Genomic DNA, 19014 nt, shown 5'->3' with positions numbered 1-19014 from the left:
AAGCGCTGCCAACGACCTCCTCCAGCGAAACATTCCGGAACACGGCCCGGTCCGCTGGAAGTACCGCACGCCGCAACATGGAGCGCGCGACCTCGGCATCCTGAAAGGCCGAGCTCCCCTCGGGAATAGGGGAGTCCGGCTCGACCGACTCTTCTCGGAAAGCCCGGGAAGAGCTCGGCACGACCGGGCCCGAGGTCCCGGAGCCGCTCGCTTCGGGGCCTCGAGCAAGCCCGGGTTCTGGCTGCTGCGGGGCCATGGACGACTCCCCCCGCTGGGCAAGGGGGGCAGGGCAAGGGGGGGCCGACGGGCCCGCATCACTAACGACCCGCTCCCGCCTCGGGTCGGCTGCAGGGGCCCCCGCCTCGGGGTCACTCGTGCCGGCTGAACTGGAGGCGCTGTCCAACCTCGCCCTCTTCCGGGGCTGGGGCCTAGCTCCCCCGACCTCGGCCTCTCGCCTCCTCAGGCGAGAGAAAAGTGATGTGTTGCTGGTCGGCAGGCGGGGAATATCTGGAATCAAAATTTCGTTAAGTGTCAGACCAGTGACAGTAAAAGCAAAGAACGAAGAAAAAATAAAATAATGTAGCCACCCTTACCCTCGGGGCGCGCCGAGCTCAGACCTACGCTCGCCAGGGCGTCCTCCCGCAATAGCTCGGTCAGGTCGTTGCCCCTCCCGAGGGCTCGCACGGAGTCCAGGGTCCTCAGCTCCCTCCTCGAGGGCTCGGAGAGCTTATTGAGGGTCTTCAACCGAGGGTTCCCCCACCTCGGGTCGAATCCCCAAGGCGCCTCGGACGCTAGGAAGAAAAACTTCTCCTTCCACTCATGAATCGAGGAAGGGGCACCCTGGAAGAGTGACATACCGCCCCGAAAGGCGAAGTATAGCCACCCTGCATCCGCCGGGTTCTTCTTTAACAGAAAACACCGATGGAAGAGGCCTACCGAGATCGGGATCCCGTGCCCGAGGCACAGGGACAAGAACCCGATTATGGTCCTCCACGAGTTCGGAGCCAACTGCGCCGGGACGAGCTGGTACTCGGCCAGCAGCTGGCTCACGAACTCGTGGGCGGGAAAACGCAGGCCAGCCCAAAGTGTCTCGCGGTAGACCGCGATCCGACCGGGGGGCGGCTGCGTCACCCTGTCCTCCGGCCCCGCAGTTTCAAGACGAAACCCGGGCTGGAAGAAGAACCGGGAGCGGATCAGCTCCAACTCCTCCCCCGACAGGCTCGATCCCACTTCCTCAGGACCCAAACCCATTCCCACAGAAGAACGAAATAAAAGTTAAAAAAAGCGGAAAACGGAAGCTGGGGAGGAGAAGAAAAGAGGAAACCCTAGTGAAAACAGGGTGAAAACCCACTGGACATCGCCGGAAATCGCTCCGGGCACCGACGGCAAGGTTCGGTTGAGAAAGGAAGCAAGGGAGAAAGGCAACGAAAATAAGAAGCAGCCAAACAAGACCTTTAGGGCAACCTCGAGGGGTTTATATAGACCCCCCGGACGGCCCAGATCGATGGGGTCGGTTCCCATCCCCCGATCGGGTTGCGCCACGTGTCGACCTCGGAAGCCGGGGCACCGTATTCACTCCGGATTAATAAATCGGGTACGAAATCGAAGCGTTGTCCCGTCGGATCTCGGGGCCTCATCATGGGTCTGCAAAATCAAATCGTCTTGAGGAACGAGCGGACGCCACCCCGCTCCCCTCATTTAATAAGATCTGGGACACGTGGAGCCTCGATGTGGTCTCCACCTCTCCGGAATTGTGATCCAGTAACACGAAATCGGAAGCGTCCGACCTTGGGTCACGCCGCGTGTCCGTTTTAAACCCCGTAACGGCACACTCATTAATGAGCGAAAAGCCTCGATTACGGAATTGAGGCACCGCCTCGACGAGCTCGAGGACCCCCATCATTAATCCGCCGTAAGGCGATCCTGGCGATTCAGGAGACGCCACCTCCGCTTCAAGAAGCGTAATGATACGAGCTTCATCATAAGCTCACTGAATAAAGCAGCCTCGAGACGCTAAAGGGCGCAGGTTTCACCATGAAAGCTCCGAGAAGCACAAGGGGGCGGACGAGACTCGCCCCCCAACCTCAGTGACAGACTTTACTTCCCACGTCCGAGCCCACAAGTCGCTCGAACTCGGAAGTCGGGGGGTAGTGTTGGGGGGAATAAGATTTTTTCCCAAATGACATAAATGCCCCAAGAAGCCGTACAACTTCCGACCCCGGACGGCCGAAGTCGGCGTCCGACTTCGGAACGCCCGACCTCGAGACCTCCGACCCAAGAAAAACCCCGATGTTCGAGGTCTACTCTTGTCAGCCATCTACTACGGCCGTGCGCCTCAGAGGTCTGGCCGAGGACCATACCCTGACATTTATTGCGCATGGTCGCTGTAACCCTCCGGCTTACTCCACAATAAATGCGGATCTCCGGCTTACTCCACAATAAATGCGGATCTCCGGCTTACTCCACAATAAATGCGGATCTCCGGCTTACTCCACCATAAATGCGCATGGCTCCTGTCATCTACAGACTCTCAGCTCTCCACGGCAAATCAGCCCAGCAGAGTCTAGTCAACTATGATAAGTCTCCGATCTCGGCCATACCTCCGACACCAATGCAATAATTCGTCTGACAGCGTGCTAGTTCGGGTTATACGATGCCCTCTCCGCCGACATCAGAGCAATGATTTGCCTGACCATGCGCCGACCGAACAACATGCTGAGCCGTACTACGGCCTTGCCCTGTTACATCGCAGGTAAACCGACCCCCGCCTATAAAAGGGAGCCTTGGCCTCTCAGGAGGGGGTTGGAAGATTGATACACTCTACAGACATTATTTATCTCCCTTTCTACACTATTTGCCCTCTCCCTGACTTGAGCGTCGGAGGGCCGGCGCCGGAAAACCCGGCCACCGGTTCGTGTGCAGGCACCCGGACGGAGGACGCCGCCAACTGACGGATCGCCGCTTCGCCGCGAGGACCTGCCGCCCCTTCTCTCCGACCGCCCCAGACGGAGGACGCCGCTCGCCGACGGACCACCGCCCCGCCGTGAGAACTCATCGCCGCCCCCTCTCCTCGACCGAAGACCGCCCCCGGGTCCAATTTTCAGCAACAATATCCTTCCAACAGGCAATCAAGTAGAGTCCCTTCTTAAGTACCACTTGAAATGATTCCCTTTATTTAGAAAGACTCGAGAAATTTTGCTCCATCTAGAGGGTCTCTGTGACTGCTAGAACCAACATGGCTGTAATTCTTGAGGTGAGATGAGAATCTCTCTAAGAGTCTCCTACAGCTATATTTATCTTTACCTGTGTTTAGATTATTTTTAATATATATATATATATATATATATATATATATATATATATATATATATATATATATATATATATATATGTATGTATGTATGTATGTGTGTGGGGGCGCGCGCGCACGTGCATGCATGCGTGTCCGTGTGTGTGCATGTGTGCATGCGCGTGGGTGCGTGTGGCTGTTTAATCTTGAAACTGCTCTTCTGGGCTTCCTTTTCATTTCTTAAAAATATATGACTAACAGGTGAATCCTTGATTGAGTTAGCAGGTTAGATATGGATCCTTGTAAGATAATGAGTTAGATTTGGATATATTCTTTTCAACCTGATTATGAGTGGATTGAGTCTGATTAAGCCTATTTTGGCCCAACTTGATTTATTGGCATACTATAAAGCTAAAGGTTCGAAGAGATTTTTCTTTTGAATGGCTAAAAACTAAACTTGGCATCTAAATTAATAATCTTTTAACTTTGATGCCATTAATTCTGCATCGATCATACAGCTGTAGATTTACTGCTATAACCATACATGCTCATAGAATGGATATTTTCAAACTATTAAATTTCTCTCACTCCTGGCATTCCTTTAGCCAAAATGTAGTCAAAACTTCATCAGTGGTTGACAAATTATGCATTTTGTTCACAAATTATTCACTACCTTTCAAGTAGTATATTCATGGATTCAAAACTAGTGGTGCAAGCAATTATGCTTGCTACAGTCATTTTTTTGTAGTACTATGCTTCAGGTTTTATGGGATAGCCATTTTGTCTAAATAATAATGTTTTTCTCTCTATTATTTATTTCATATGAATAATATACATTGACAAGTTTAAGTTTTTGCTATGCTGAAAATAGTTTGCATTTTTATTCTTTTAATTTTAATTTTCAATCGTTTAATATTCGAACTATTGTGAATTCTTAGTTTTCTTCTTATTTTACAAAAATTAATACGAACACCCACTTGTGATTGTGTTTTCATTTAGCATCACTAATTGTGACGGTATCTGAACATTTAGTTGCTACAGAGGTCGGTTACAACTAATTATATCAAATGTGAGAAAAAATAAACAAAATAAAAATAGTATATCCTAGGTTGACATATTGTGACCATTATTTATGCAAACATAAAGAAATGGATCTATTCCGTATATGATAAATCATCTATCATATAGGCTAACCTATTAGGGAATTTTTATTAAAAAAAAACTTAGCACCTACAAAGGTGGCTATATGTGAGACGGGATGACAACAACATTATGTTCATTGTTCCAAATGTTGCATCCACATGGAATAAAAATTGAATCATATAATGATATAAACAATAGAAACAATATAAGCAACTAGGAAAGAAATCCAGTGATCTCACGTGACTCAGAGCTCACCGCACGCATTTATTACATCACAAGCTCTCCCGCCATTTGGCTGCTTAAAACAAAACAAAACAAAACAAAACGAAGCGCGTTCTTGAAACCACCCCCGCCCGGCAAAAACCCCTTCAAGAACGCCTTCGCCTCCTCCCCGTAGCTTCAGAAACGTATTCGTCTTCTGCGATGGAGAAAAGCGGCGCGGCGGCGGCGGCGGCGGTGGCGAAGGAACACCTCGGCCTGGAGATGGCGGCGCCGGCGGACTCCGCCACCCAGAGGCTCCCGTTCTTCGGCCGCAGGCGATCGGAGAACACGTGGGTGGTCTCCCTCTTCGTGGTCGTCCACCTCGTCGCCTTCTTCGTCACCATGTTCGTCAACGACTGCCCCGGCCGCTCTGGCGGCGACTGCGCCCTCCGCCCCCTCGGCCGCTTCTCCTTCCAGCCCTTCTTCGAGAACCCTCTCCTTGGACCCTCCTCCTCCACGTGAGCCTCGCTAACCCTAGTCCCCTTTCGCTTTTCACAAGAAGTCTTCTTTCTTCTGTTGATTCCGAATCTAATGGTGGTTCCTTATACTGTTCTTGAATCAATATGTGGGAGTTCTCTGCTTGATGCTGATTTAGGATTCGAGGTTGCCATATAATTATTATTGGCATTTTGTGATGCATTTTTTTGTTAGGAAGATAGCACAGTGATTTGAGCTACTAAGATGAAGCCTATTAGAGAATTCTATGGATTTTTTAGTATTTGTTTGAAACCATGTGCATGATCCGCTTTTTTCTGTACAGAGGGAACACGAATGTTAGATGAGCATGATTAATTACGACCTTACATTACAAATTGCGTCTAGGCCTCCAGTGTCATAGTGTCATAATGCATGATCCATCTGCTAATATTCATCATAACACTTAAAGAATTATCTGCAAATATACCTAATAACCAATCCCTAATTTTGTAAGTTTATTTGTTTGTAAAATTTGCTTTTCTTAAAAGTTATTCTGATAATAGTTGATGAACTTGAGTTGTTAATATGGTATAATAAGTATACCTTCAATGGTTACTCCTAGTGCATGTTCAAAAGTAATTATATTATTGTTCATTCATCAGAATTCAATATGCACTCAGAAGACAACCGAGCAGAGACTTACTTTGTTACGCTTTAGGGATAACCATTACCATTGAGATGAATTACTACACCAACTCTACGATACTATTTATCTTCATAAACCTGCCAAAATTAGTTTAACATCAATTTTTTCCAAGCTTTTTTTTTTCCATCAAGAAGGGGTCCGTTGTGGAGCATGGTTGGTAGTTACAAAGCTCCATGGAAGGATTGGCAATTGAATATTTTCTTTTGTTTGAATGTCCACTCAATGTCATTTCTCTAAGATTTGTTGCTAACTTCTTAGAGAAGACGATTTTAGGCGAGAGAGTCTTTCCATGAAACCTATGCTAAATGGTGGGTAGGTGAGCTCCATTCTCAGATACAGTTTAAACTTCTAGAACAGGAGGAACCATTTGATCCTCTGAACTTGCAAAGAGTCCAGCTGAAAAGGGATGACCGAGAAAAAAGTTCTGAAATCCCTTTATGTTCGAAACTAGACCCCCTACCTGCTGTCTACAGCATTCAGTTCACAACTCAGTGGGCTTTGTTGTCCCAAGTCCACGACCAACGGAGAAGATTTTGGCCTAAATTGACATAGACCTGTCTTTCCTTTCCACTGGTTCTTGAAAGCTATCAATCTTCACTTCTCCCATTTTTTTATCCCTCTCGCATCGGTTCTACATCAGATGATGAGCCCATGCGACAGTCTTTTATGAAAAAGTTCTAAATTCCCTTTGTGTGTCTTTTATGTATCAATGGATCTGGCAAATCACTGTGGTTTGTGTTAATGTCAAGGATTCAGTAATCATTTGACACTCATATGCCGCAAGTACTAGCATGAATTGGAGTCATACATGTTGATGATATTTTTCCATTTTATGGTTCATTTCCATCAAGACTATGAAGTATGAGGGTTCAGTTTTGTACAACAGAGCCATCCCTTGATGATTGAATATTGCTTGAGTTTATCATTGTCTTGAGCTCCTCATATATGAGCTATACATGATTGAATGGGTTTTGTTTTAGATGTGATAGAGTTCCAAATTTTGGGGGATATTTTTTGAATTATGTTCTACTAAGTGACTATCACATTATGGTAAGTGATTGTTACACCCTTCTTCTTCCCCTCTCTGTCTTGTTTGTGGAGGTTCTGATGAAGATGCACATGTCCCTTCTTGACAATTGAAGTCATGGTTAGTAGGTGGATACTTAAAAAGGAAAAAGAAAACAAAAGGAAAAAGTTATGGTCGGTAGAGGCGCATGATGTTTAGTTTTCCTAGTTTTTGTGGGCTATATAGTTAATCAAATGATACTAGTCTTCTACTGCCTAGTATGACTATCTTGGTTTAGTCTTTGTTGAAAAACAGGTCATCACCTAGTAGTTATCTGAGTAGTCCAGAGTTCTAGGAGGGGCAAATTGGGGTAAATCATAACCTTTGGCATTTTTTGCATAGAGTGACTCGAACCCAAGCTATTGTTCCTGTCAGCCCAAGTCTTTTGCCATTGTATCAAGCAATGACCCTCTTTAGTTTAGTCTTTGTTATGGTTTGTGTTGCTGGAAATTGGACCCGGGGGCGACCGTCGGCTGAGAGGGGAGGAGCTCCGCTGCTGGAACGGTAGGTGGCGGCGCGTCAGCTGGTGGCGTCCTCCTGGAGAGTCCTGCAAGAAGCCGGTGGCCGGGATCTCCGGCGCCGGCCCTCCGATGCTTAAGTCAGAGGGGGCTAGTATATGAGTGGAGTAAAAGAGGAGAATGTTTGTTCTTGTGTCTGTCCCCTTTCTTTTTTCCCTCAGGTTTTCTTTTATAGAAGGATATTATGTTACCTGAGAGGTGACAGGGCAAATTGTCTTTTTCGTGATAATTGGGCATGATCATGCTCATTAATGGCGTTGTGGAGAATAAGACCGGATCGGACCGGAGTTAGCGAATTGTCATGGTTGATTGGACCTGTTGGAGTGGTTGAACCGCCGGCTGTGGTGGGCCTGGGGTTCGTAGATAGCAAGTGCATTAATTGCTGAGTGAACCGGTGATCAGGGAGAGCCATACGCTTTGATGGTCTAGTGATCCGGAGAATCATCTTGAGCCGTGTTCATTAATGGTTGAGTGCATTGGAGGCCCGCAGGGGTCACACGCATTAATGATAGGGCGTGCCGAAGGCCGGCGGAGGTCACGTGCCTTAATGGCTTGACGACGGTAGCAGAGTACGGTGGAGTTGGGTATCCAGTTGTCAGATTCTCTCTAAGGGATTAGGCTGGGGTCGAATATTTGGACAAGGCACTTTTAGGGCTCGGCACCTGGTCGGGTGCCGAGCCGAGCCAGTTGCCCAGTGGGGTGCCTCCAATTCGAGCGTTGTGAGGTCGGCGCGTTCTAGTCGGCGCCTTCCTGGCCGGGCGCCTTCCTGGTCGGGCGCCTTTCTGGTCGGCGCTCCTTTCTGGTCGAGCGCCTCCGGACTGGCGGGACTTGGGTTTTCCCCTAACAGTTTGTAATTTGTTTTTGTACTTCATAAATGATATGATCAATTTCTCTTCCTACCAATTTCTCTCCTGGGCTTCAAGTGAGATCCTTTATTGCCCAAGCTTGCCTTGTACAGGTTTTCCATACCAATAGTAAGATAGATTAACATCAGATCAAGAATCCAATGCGAAAATTTAGGTCTTTAGTGAACTTTGTATAGATGGTTAGGCTTGTCATTAACATTAAGGTTTAGACTTTTGTACCTTATATAAATTCTCTCGAGTGTTTGCTGGATAAAACCCTAAAAAAGCTGAAATCAGTAAAATCTTACATGTTTTTTTGCTTATATTTTAATACTTTGTATTAGAGATGAAAGTGGACCGGATAATATCTATGAATTTGTTTTCTTATCTACATCTATCTATATAGAGATACAAATTTAAGCATCCAACTAATATCCTTATCTATTTTTCTTAGATGGATGAGCAACTATCCAATTTGTATTTAAATATACAGTATTGTTGTTAATCCTACTTAAACTTATGTAGTATTCATGATTTTTCTAAAGAAAAATAAATGATTATATTAACATGTTCCCATAATTTACCTTCTAGTCAGTGAAACCTTTGATTTTATGATCACAAAGTTTCACTATCCAATTTATCTTCATATTTATCTTTATATTTATATCCATACCTTTAATATCCGATGTATATCCATATTTTTAAATAGCAAAAGTAAAAATTTTGTACTTTCAATTTTCCTAAAAATAATGAAAATAATTTTAAAGGATAGAAAATAAAAATAATAACACCAAACATGTTTTTTGTCTCAATTTCTGTGATTTTATTTTAAAAAATGAGAAATAAAGTGATACTAAATAGGCCCAAATTTATCTTTGAACTTTTGATTGTTTTTCTCATTTGATGGAATTTCTCTCGCTTAACACTTTCTACCTCTAATTTTTAAGAGAGTGAAAAAGAGAGATGTTTCTCTTTTTTTCTTTTGTCCCCTTTTTTTGCTAAACATGTGAGATGTTTCTTTAAAAAATAGCTTGGTGAATGATCAATATTTGAACATAGGATCGACATTTCATGTACAGGAAGGAGTGTTTCATATAGTCAAAAAAAAAAATTTCTTGATGTAGCAAAAAAACAACAATTTTCTTGACTATCAAATTAGTCCTATGTTTTAAACATCATAATCCTATTAAAAATTTGTTCGGAAAGTATTATTTCCTATTATTTCCCTCCTTGCACAATAATCTTTTAGGCCTCTACTTAGAAAATGGTTGAGATGTTGGTTTATTAGTGATGGACAGCATCAATCACGACGATTATTGGATAGCCGCAAATCTTATCAAGGTATTTTCTTGCAAATGATGGAGGATTTTTAGTTATTTTGTTAGATGAGAATCATGTTATAACTTCACCTTTAATATTTTGGAAACAACTTCGATTACATTGCGTCCATGGCCCAATGGATAAGGCTTTTGGCTTTTACATGCATTTTTTGGTATTTTGAAATAATTATTAATATTCTATTTTTTACTTTTTGAATTTTATGTTCTGAGATGATTATTAGTGAAAATTTAGGTACCATTTGGAATCACTTTTATTTTTTATTTTCAGAAATAAAAAAAAAATTTCTATTCTATTTCTATTTTACTAAAAAATAAACATGTTTGTTATTGTTTATTTTTGTAAAAAGCATAAACATAATTATAGTTGCAATGATATTATTAATGAAAATTTAGGTACCATTTGGTATCGCTTTCATTTTTCTAATTTTTAGAAATAAAAAAATAAAAATTTTATTTCTATTGTTTTTCTAAATTTTAAAATAAACATATTTGGTATAGTTAATTATTTTTAAGAATATAAAGATGATGATGGTGGTGAATATGCAGGGTGGAGATAGTGGAGGCTAGGTAGTAGTTATGGTGGCCATGGTGGGGGGTGCTAGGAATGTGGTGGCAGCGGTAATGATGATGGGGCACTGATGATGTGGTGGTGGAGGTGATGATGGTGGAATGGTGTGGCAAAGGTCATGGTGGCAATAGGGATATGTTAGAGGTGGTTGGGTGGGTAGTGACCATGGTTGCGGCGATGGTAGTACTAGTGGTGGTAGTGATGGTAGTGGAGATGATGATGACATGATAGTGATGGAGGTGGTGGGATGACAATAGCGATAGTGGTAGTAGCGATGCTTGTGGAGATGATGATGGCAGCAGTGGTGGTAATGTTGGAGATGGTGTTAATGGTAGTGGAAGATGATATGAGTTTCTTGTTTTTTTAAAATAGTAAGAGTAAGAATTCTTATTTTCATTTTTGTAGAAATAGCAAAAATAATTTTTAAAAATAGAAAATAGAAATAATAACAACTAATATGTTTTCTTGCCTTGGTTTCTATGATTTTAATTTAAAAGCAAAAAAATAAGAAATAAAAGCAATGCCAAATAGGCCTAGATTTATCTTTTGAACTTTTTGCTTGTTTTTCTCATTCTGGTAGAGTATCTCTTGCTTAGTGCTTTTAATCTCTGATTTTTAAGAGGATGAAAAGAAGAAGTGTTTCGTTTGTTTAATTTTTTTTTTTTTTTGCTAAATAAGAGAGATGTTTAATTAGAAAAAACTTCAACGAATGATCAATATCCTGGGAGGGGCAAATTGAGGGCAAACTTATCCATTGGCATTTTTGCATAAAGTGGCTGCCTTAGGACTTGAAACCATGCCATTGTTTGTTAGTCCACGTCTTTTACTATTGTACCAAGCAATGGCTCTTTTTAGTTTAGTCTTTTTCATGGCTTTGCAAGTTATTTTTGTACTTCATAAATGATATGATAGGCTTCTCTTCCTACCAATTTGCTTCCTAGGCTTAAAGTGAGATCCTATGCCCAAGATTGCCTTGGAAGGGCTTTCATTACTCATATAAAGTTCTCTCCAGTATTTGCTAGACAAAACCCTAAAAAAAGCTGAATCAATAATATCTTACATGTTTTTTCTTGTATTTTCATACTTCATAGTGGACCAAGTAATATCCATCCGAATCTCTTTTCTTATCTGAATTTATCTAGATACAGTTACAAATTTGAGGATCTAGTCTATATCCGTATTTGTATCAATCAAAGCAAAATGGATATGGATATGTGTAGGTAACTATCCGATTCATATCCAAATATCTGGTTTTGTTTGTAATCTTATTTAACCTTATAGAGCACTAATAAAAATCTTAAGAAAAATAATAACCATATTAACATGTTACTAACAATCCGAATATCTGGTTTCTAGGTAATGTACTTAATCTTTTGGAGATTTAAGCGTTATGAATTCTCTTTATAAGAATAACCTACTCCCTTTTCCATTCTAGGTTCTATCAACTTCTTCCTTCAGATAGTTTGTGTAATACTCCTGTCCACGCTCGTCAATGGCATTAGGATCGCGAACAACTTACAATATATGCTGCATTCAAATTTCCGGAAGCCAACCATATGCGATGCATGTCACTGCCTCATGAATATATCTTGACAATTTTGAGATCGTCCCTTGGAAATACTAAGCTCGGTCTGGGAAGGCGTTATGAAGTCTTCTACAGGACAAAGCTCTATCTTGACCCTGTATTTATAACATAAGCTTGGGAAATAAGGGAAAATATGCAATTTAAGTTAAAGAGCTATTATGCTTCAGACTACTAGACATCATCAGGTTCACATGATCTTGTTTCTAACCAGTTAGCCTTGTTCCTGCTCAATCTGTTGAACAATTGCATGCAAGAGATGCTTTCATTTTTGGCAAATTCACTTCGTTGTTGCAATATTTTTATGCTGATGTTATAACTGCTGTCAATTTTATGACGATAAAACATGGCATGTGATTTGAAAGATCAATCTGATGGATCATCAAGTATCATTTATAGCTAACCAAATTATTTATCCTGCTGCTTCTAGAAATGCGCCTTTTCCTGGTCCTTACAATTTCCTGATGCACCTGCATAGTCTGCTACTAGAAGAACTGGACTTTGTATATTTGTATTGTACATTGTTGAGTGAGAAAGGGTCTCTGAGTACAAATTTCATCTAACTATGGAAAATCTCCGAATTATTTGGTGAAGTAAGGGTAGCATCTTTAAAAGTCATTCAGGCGTTGTCATTTCAGTAATCTGTAACAACTTTGCAGGTTGGTTAAAGTGGGAGCCCTTCAACGGACCTTTGCAATTCAACGACATGAAAAATGGCGCCTTGTGACATGCCCATGGTTGCATGCTGGTGTCATACATCTGATTCTGGACCTTCTGAGTACAATTTTTTTAGGTGTTCACTTACAGCAGGATTTTGGCCCTGGTACGTACTGCAGTCTCAAACTCTCAACAGTATGCTGTTGAATTATTTCCTTGTTCTTGTGAGGATCTGTGTGGGCGTCTGTTTAGTCCTATATTGATTATTCGCTGGGTAGATCTTAGATGCTTATATAGGATCAAATAACCCAAATAATATCCTCCAGCTAGCCATTTTGGGTGAGATTCTACATTGTTACAAATGGTATCAGAGCGGACCTGGCTCATAATCAATGTGAACTAGGAAACATTACAGCACAAATCCATTAGGGCCGATCATAGATCGATCGTGGTGCTTGTGATTAGATTTGAATGGATTTGAACCCTTAATCTGACGAGAATGTCAGGGCTTAAACGGGAGGAGTATGTGAGGATCCATACGGGCGTGTGTTTAGTCTCATATCGATTATTCGCGGGATAGATCTTGGGTACTTATATAGGATCAAAGAACCCAAATAATACCTTTGGGTTAGTATTAGCTAACTATAAATAAAAGTTTTGAGTGAGGTTCTAGGTTGTTATATTTCTAGTATGATGAGAAGCATTAGCTAACTATAGATATCATTCCTAGAAATTTGGAAGAATGTAAAATAGACTGTACATTCATTTACTTGTAACAAGCTTTGATTTTCCAGAGCCATGTCTGTCGTTTTTGTCATGCAGTTCAAAATGGTTAGTGTTAAATTCCCTTTAACAGTCGTTACTGTTGCAAAGATTTCCAATATACCTTATAGAAGCTTGTGCTGTCAAAACTTATGCGCTGCCTAAAACTGTATTTTACATCCGCACAATTTCTTTCATAACAATAGCGACTTCTGTGACAATTTCCAGTTTTATAGTATTTGTTCATTAGTTACCGAGAATTAAAATTCTTATATAAATTCTTTTTCTTGGATTTCTGTTTGCCAGTGAGGACTGGGGTGATATACCTACTCTCTGCTTTTCTAGGCAGCGTGGTATCCTCAATTTTTGTCCAGCATGTTCCAGTTGCAGGGTCGTCTGCTGCTTTATTTGGATTCCTTGGTGCCACACTATCCGGATTAATTCGTAACTGGCAGACGTATGCCAATAAGGTTGTTCAATCTCTAAGGGTTCTCCCTTGCTATCCTTTGCTCCCCTGCTTAGTTTCTCTTTTTTGCAGGTGACAGCAATAGCAGTGCTGTTATTTGTGGCTTCCATGAACTTTTCTGTGGGCTTGCTGCCGCGTGTTGATAACTTTGGAAACATTGGAGGCTTTCTATCAGGAATTCTTCTTGGATTTGCGCTTCTTTTTAATCCTCAGTTGTCGCAGTTGGAACGGAAGAAAGGCCTCTTTGACTACGATTTAAATAGAACCGTTAAATTGAGGCAAAAACTAGATAAGCCAGCATTGAGGATTGTTGCTCTGGTCTTCTTTTTCGCAATGTAAGTTTATTGCTTTAATTCTTATGTGCCTGTGCCAAAGTTACACGAGTTGCTGAACTTGTCGATTGCTTTCAATTGCTTTTCGAAAATTTATTTAAAGCAGTCTTGCCGGAGGGCTTGCAGCAGCATTTCATGGAGTAAATGCAAGTGAGCATTGCGGCTGGTGTCATTATATAAACTGTGTACCCACCAAAATGTGGAGCTGCAACGAGCAAGCAGTTCCTTGTGAGGTATGGCCATGTCAATTATTAATATCCGTGCAATAGGATAGGCATTGCATCATTTAGTTACCAGTCTTAAAATATGCCAAAGCTTAATTAGGTAAACAGCTATTTGCCCATAGATCTATAAAACAGAATTAGATCGTTAATTGAAGTTATCTCACAACATATATGAGCAGCAGAAGTAGGCGTAGTATCAATTATGAGGCTATAATGTGGATATTATTTTTCTGCCTCTGAAACTATGTATCGCAATGCATTTTCACAGAAAGGAAGTCTAGCCCTCTGTCATAGATATGGATTGTCAGTTTTCTGTACTGGTTGCTTTCTTCCTAAAACAATAGTAGATTCTATAGATTGTTTAGTCCAATATCTTAGAATGCTACTTGGAGGACAACTCCGTCATCTTTAATCTTACAGGAAAACTTTTTCATCTTTGGTTTGTTGTTAAAAACATCGTGAGAGAGAACTGATCAGCGAGCGGTCAAAAATTTGTGAACCAATCCATGATTTGTCAATGAAGAGGATGGCGCCGGGTCTTTCTAGGGAGAAAGAGGTCGACCCCTTGATGAATATGTTATGAATTCTGGCATGCATGGCTGAGATTCTGATGAAGCCTGCTGATGTCCTGCTGTTATATTGGTGGGTGCAGGAGATGGTGAGCAACGGCCGGCTGACATTAACGTGCATGCGCGGTGACAAGTTCCGGACATACCCTTTTGCCAACATCTCACAGGAGAGGATTGGAGACCTGTGCAGTCTCATCTGTTCCTGAGCCTCTCTGTATTCTTGGAGCTGGACTTCGTCTTTTGCTCCAGGAACAACGAGGATTGGGCTTTGGGAAGTTTGTTGAGTTGAGCCCTCCCTCTCTCTTCTCTTTTATACTTTGATGTAACCTGATGGACTTCCAGCCGACTCGTGCATTTTCTTGGATGAGTGCGAAATCAAGATTTCGAACGGAAAAGGAAATTTCTTTAGCATAACTCAACACTATGGTTTAAACAAATATTGTTTCCTTCCTTCCACAATAATCTTTTGGGCCTCTATTTAGGAACTGGTTGAAGCGGTGTTTTAGGCGATGGACAAGCGTTGGGCAGCCCAAAGCCTCATGAAGCAGACGTTGTTTTCAAATGAGGAATCATGTTGGGAGTTTGATTTAGTATATATGGAGCACATTCGAAAGGACGCTGCGCCCGTGGCCTAATGGATAAGGCGTCTGACTTCTAATCAGGCGACTGTGGGTTCGAGTCCCACCGGGCGTGGATCTTTTTGGACATTTTTAAATTAATTTTTTAATTCTGACCGCATCTTTTGATTTCTTTTTTTACTTTCAAAAATAAAATCAAAACTAGGGTACTGTATATGTTTGGTCCTATTGACTTCATTTTTTCTAAAATTTTTCCAATATTATTTAAAAAAAAAGAAAGTAAGAAATTCTTACTCACTTTTTAAAAACAAGAAACTCCGAGCTGATTATTATTTTAGCTATTGCTATTTTTATCACTACCATCATCATTGTAGTTGCTACTACTATAATCATTATCGCCACCAACTCCACGACCTCAGCGCCATGGTTATTACTACCATGGTCTCTGCCATACCATTACTATTATTGTTACAACCACTACCATATTGTTAGTATACTTATCATTACTATAGTTATAGCCGCCACCACTACAATTTGTACCATCTTCGCTACTACTATCACCGCTTTGCCTATCATCTTCATCTTTATATTGTTAAAAATAATTAACTATATCAAATATATTTATATTTTTAAGAATTTTTAAATAAAATAGAAAATAAAATTTTAATATTTTATTTTGAAAAATAAGAAAAATGAAAAGTGATGCAAAGAAACGAAAACTTAAATTTATCTTTGGAACGTTTTATTATTTTTTCAATTTGATAGAGTTTCTCTTGCTTAATACTTCTTAGAGGATGGAAAGGAGAGAGATTTTGTTTTCTTTTATCGGAGAGGAGATAGAAAACATCTTTAATGATATCCGAATGTTTGCTCGGAATAGTGGGAGATCTGCTAAAGAGACTTACTTTTTAAACATAGAGTTGACATAAAAATTACTGGATAGTTTGAATTATATATAACACATGTTGCTGCTGCTTGGGCTCAATTTTGCCCGAAAGACCGTTCTTTAGGGAATAAATATCATGAATTTACTTATATTGTTATGCTCTTTAGATGGCCATAAAATGGAGAAAGTCTTATCTACTTAGGAGATGTGTAAGTCATTTTCTCAACTTTTTATTTTATTCCTAAAATACCTCTAACCCTATGGGTAGTATTTTATTCGGAAAAGTGGTGATGCAAAAGAACATTAATAATAAATTCTAAAACCATTTCCAATATATAAAAAATATAAAAAAATATTTTTCTATTTAAATATTATCTAAAAAATATTTATGTAGAAAAATATAGATCTTTGGGTAAAATTTTTATCCCCCAAAGAGAGGGCCCTTAAGGACCAACACCACTTGCTTTGGTTTTGTTTAGAGTGAGAAACTCTGGAGTATAGAGAGAGAGCCCAACGGCTAGTTTTAACCGGCGGTGTTCGTGAGGCACTCGGCCGGAGAACTGGGTGCTCCGGCAGGTCGCCGTGGTCCACACGACGGCTGGGGTTGTGAGACCGGGGCTTCGGCCACTGCGCGGTTTCGACTCCCTCAGTAAGATCGGGCAAGTGGCCGAGCGGAGGAAGCTTTGAGGGAGATCGCCGGCACCTGAGGGGACCGGGCCTGCGGTGGACGGCCGAAACATGGATCGGAAGGGGAAGCAACCGGCGGCGACGGAGACGAAGGAGGCGAGAGGCAACGGTAAGCCATCGGGTCGCGGGGCTCGCCCTGCGGCCTGGTCGAGGCCAGGGCCGTGGGTTACCCATTGGCCCACGGCCGAGGAAGTGGATCGCCTGAGCCGCCGCTTCCCGGACGTCTTGCGGCCTCCGGAGGAGCCGATTGAGGCGGCTCGGCAGGTGTGGGAGGGCCGGGCGTTGATCGCCCGCAGCTTTGGCCGTCGGATTCCGGCGGAATGGGTGGCCAAGGATGTGGCCGCCCGTACTAAGCTCAAAGAAGTGGTGGCCGTCCCGCTTGCGGACGACTTCCTTGCTTTGAGATTCCGGTCGACGGAGGACCGGGATCGGGCTCTCAGTGAGGGGCCGTGGGTGGTGGCGGGGCAACTCCTCACCATGAGCCCGTGGGTCCCTGATTTCGAGCCTGGGGATGATACGGTGAAAAGGGCTTTGGTGTGGCTCCGGTTGCCGCGGTTGCCCCCGGAGTACTGGTCGACTTTGACCATACTTCACATAGCGGCGCGGGCGGGCCAGCCGGTGGCGGTGGATGGGGTCACCGAGCAGCAGGCGGCGATGGGTTTCGCCCGAGTAAAAGTGGCGATCGACACCACTGAACCGCTGCGGCCCGGCGTCCTGATACAGGGGAAGATGAAGGTGCGGTGGCAGCCCTTCGTCTTCGAGAACGTTCCGATCATCTGTCCCCGCTGTGGGCGGATGGGGCACGTGGAAGTGGCGTGCCGTTTTCTGGCGGAGTCCAACGCACACAGGGAGGCGCCCCCGGTGGCAACGGAGATGGGGGGAAAGGCTGATCCACCGACCCCGGGCGGCGGTGAGGGGGCCCAGGGGCCAATCTACGGCCCCTGGATGGTGGCGACGCGGCAGAAGATCCCACGGGGGGATTTTCCGCCGCGGCCGGGGGTGATGACCGGACCCGATCCTGGGGCTGGGTCATCCTCGAGACGACCGCCATCTCCGGCGAACCAGTCGCTTGCGCCGACTGCTCCTGTGTCCCCGGCGGACACGGAGGGCTGGCAAAAGCCAGCCAAAGTTGCGCGCCGCCGGTCGCCACCGGCGGCGGCGGGGGATGGGCTACTTTTGGCTCCTCCTCCCATTTTTCCTCAGGTCGACCCGGCCGACTGGCTTGGGGACGACCTGCTCGAGCCAGAAGACTCGGCACCGAGTCTTGACTCGGGGCTGAGTCTTGAACCCGCCCTGCCGCGGGCTGATTCGGGGACTAGCGGATCAGCTGCGGCCCGGGCCCAGTCACAGAAGAGGCCCAGGCCGATAGCGGCCCAGGGCCTGCAACGGGGCCCGGGAATGATGGGCCCGCCGGCCCGCGCGCATCACGCGGTGGGCCAGTGGGCTGATCTGGTGCCGGCCCAACGTGCCCGGGCCCAGGGGACGGGGCGCCGGGGTCGCGGGCCGGCGGGTGGGACCCAAGGCGCGCCCGTTCAGCCCCGGGCCTGCGGGCTTCCCCAGCGTTGGGGGAGCAGGCCCGGGACCTGATGGGCCAGGCAGCCCTGGCTGAGAGGGCTGAGGACGGCCCGTGGGCCCAGGGCCCACACGCCCAGGGCACGGGGGGTCCGCGGGTGTTCCTCAGTGCGGGCCCGGAGGCCCAGGTCCTGGTGGGCGATCACTCTCAGTCCGACATGGGGGTGGGGGTCCAGATTGCGCCAGACCAGCAGGCTAGCGGTGAGACGATACCAGTCTTCCGGTTTGGGCCTCTGCCTTCGGACTCGGGTCAGCGAGTGGATGCGGCCTTAGGCGGACACGAGGCGGGGGGCCGATCCGCCCCTTCCGCGGAGGCCGAGCCACTACTGCTGGGAGGGGATACGGACATACCCACTGTTGTGCAGCGTGTTAGGGCAGCAGTCATGAGTGTTGCTCTCTCTGCGCACGGGGGGGGGAGGAGGAGGGGGGCAGCCAGGCCGTTGAGCTTGTGGCCGTCCCTGCGACCCTAGGGGAGGATGGGTCAGAGGCCGACTATGTGGACTGTGATCCATGACGATTCTAGCTTGGAATTGCGCTTGGAATTGC

The 19014-nt window shown here is 44.4% G+C and overlaps 1 protein-coding gene and 1 non-coding gene across 2 annotated transcripts; both read left to right on the top strand.

The window, feature by feature from the left end:
- The first annotated feature begins 4331 nt into the window (after window positions 1–4331).
- Window positions 4332–15316, top strand: KOM (Rhomboid-related intramembrane serine protease family protein). The gene is made up of 6 exons (XM_008785289.5): window positions 4332–5151; window positions 12395–12558; window positions 13461–13624; window positions 13693–13955; window positions 14059–14185; window positions 14829–15316. The coding sequence occupies exons 1-6, from the start codon at window positions 4856–4858 to the stop codon at window positions 14949–14951; spliced, it is 1137 nt and encodes a 378-aa protein (XP_008783511.1). The 5' UTR covers window positions 4332–4855; the 3' UTR covers window positions 14952–15316.
- Window positions 15317–15365: 49 nt separating this feature from the next.
- On the top strand, window positions 15366–15438 carry TRNAR-UCU (transfer RNA arginine (anticodon UCU)). Its single transcript has one exon. It is a non-coding gene; the product is annotated as a tRNA-Arg (tRNA).
- The last annotated feature ends 3576 nt before the right edge of the window (window positions 15439–19014 follow it).

This window comes from Phoenix dactylifera, chromosome 2, assembly GCF_051530095.1.
Source record: "Phoenix dactylifera cultivar Ajwa chromosome 2, Ajwa_hap1_PhDact_Kaust_v1.1, whole genome shotgun sequence".
In the NCBI taxonomy this organism is placed as follows: domain Eukaryota; kingdom Viridiplantae; phylum Streptophyta; class Magnoliopsida; order Arecales; family Arecaceae; genus Phoenix; species Phoenix dactylifera.
The sequence above is the reverse complement of the archived record's forward strand: the minus strand, read 5'-3'. Positions and strand labels throughout refer to the sequence as shown.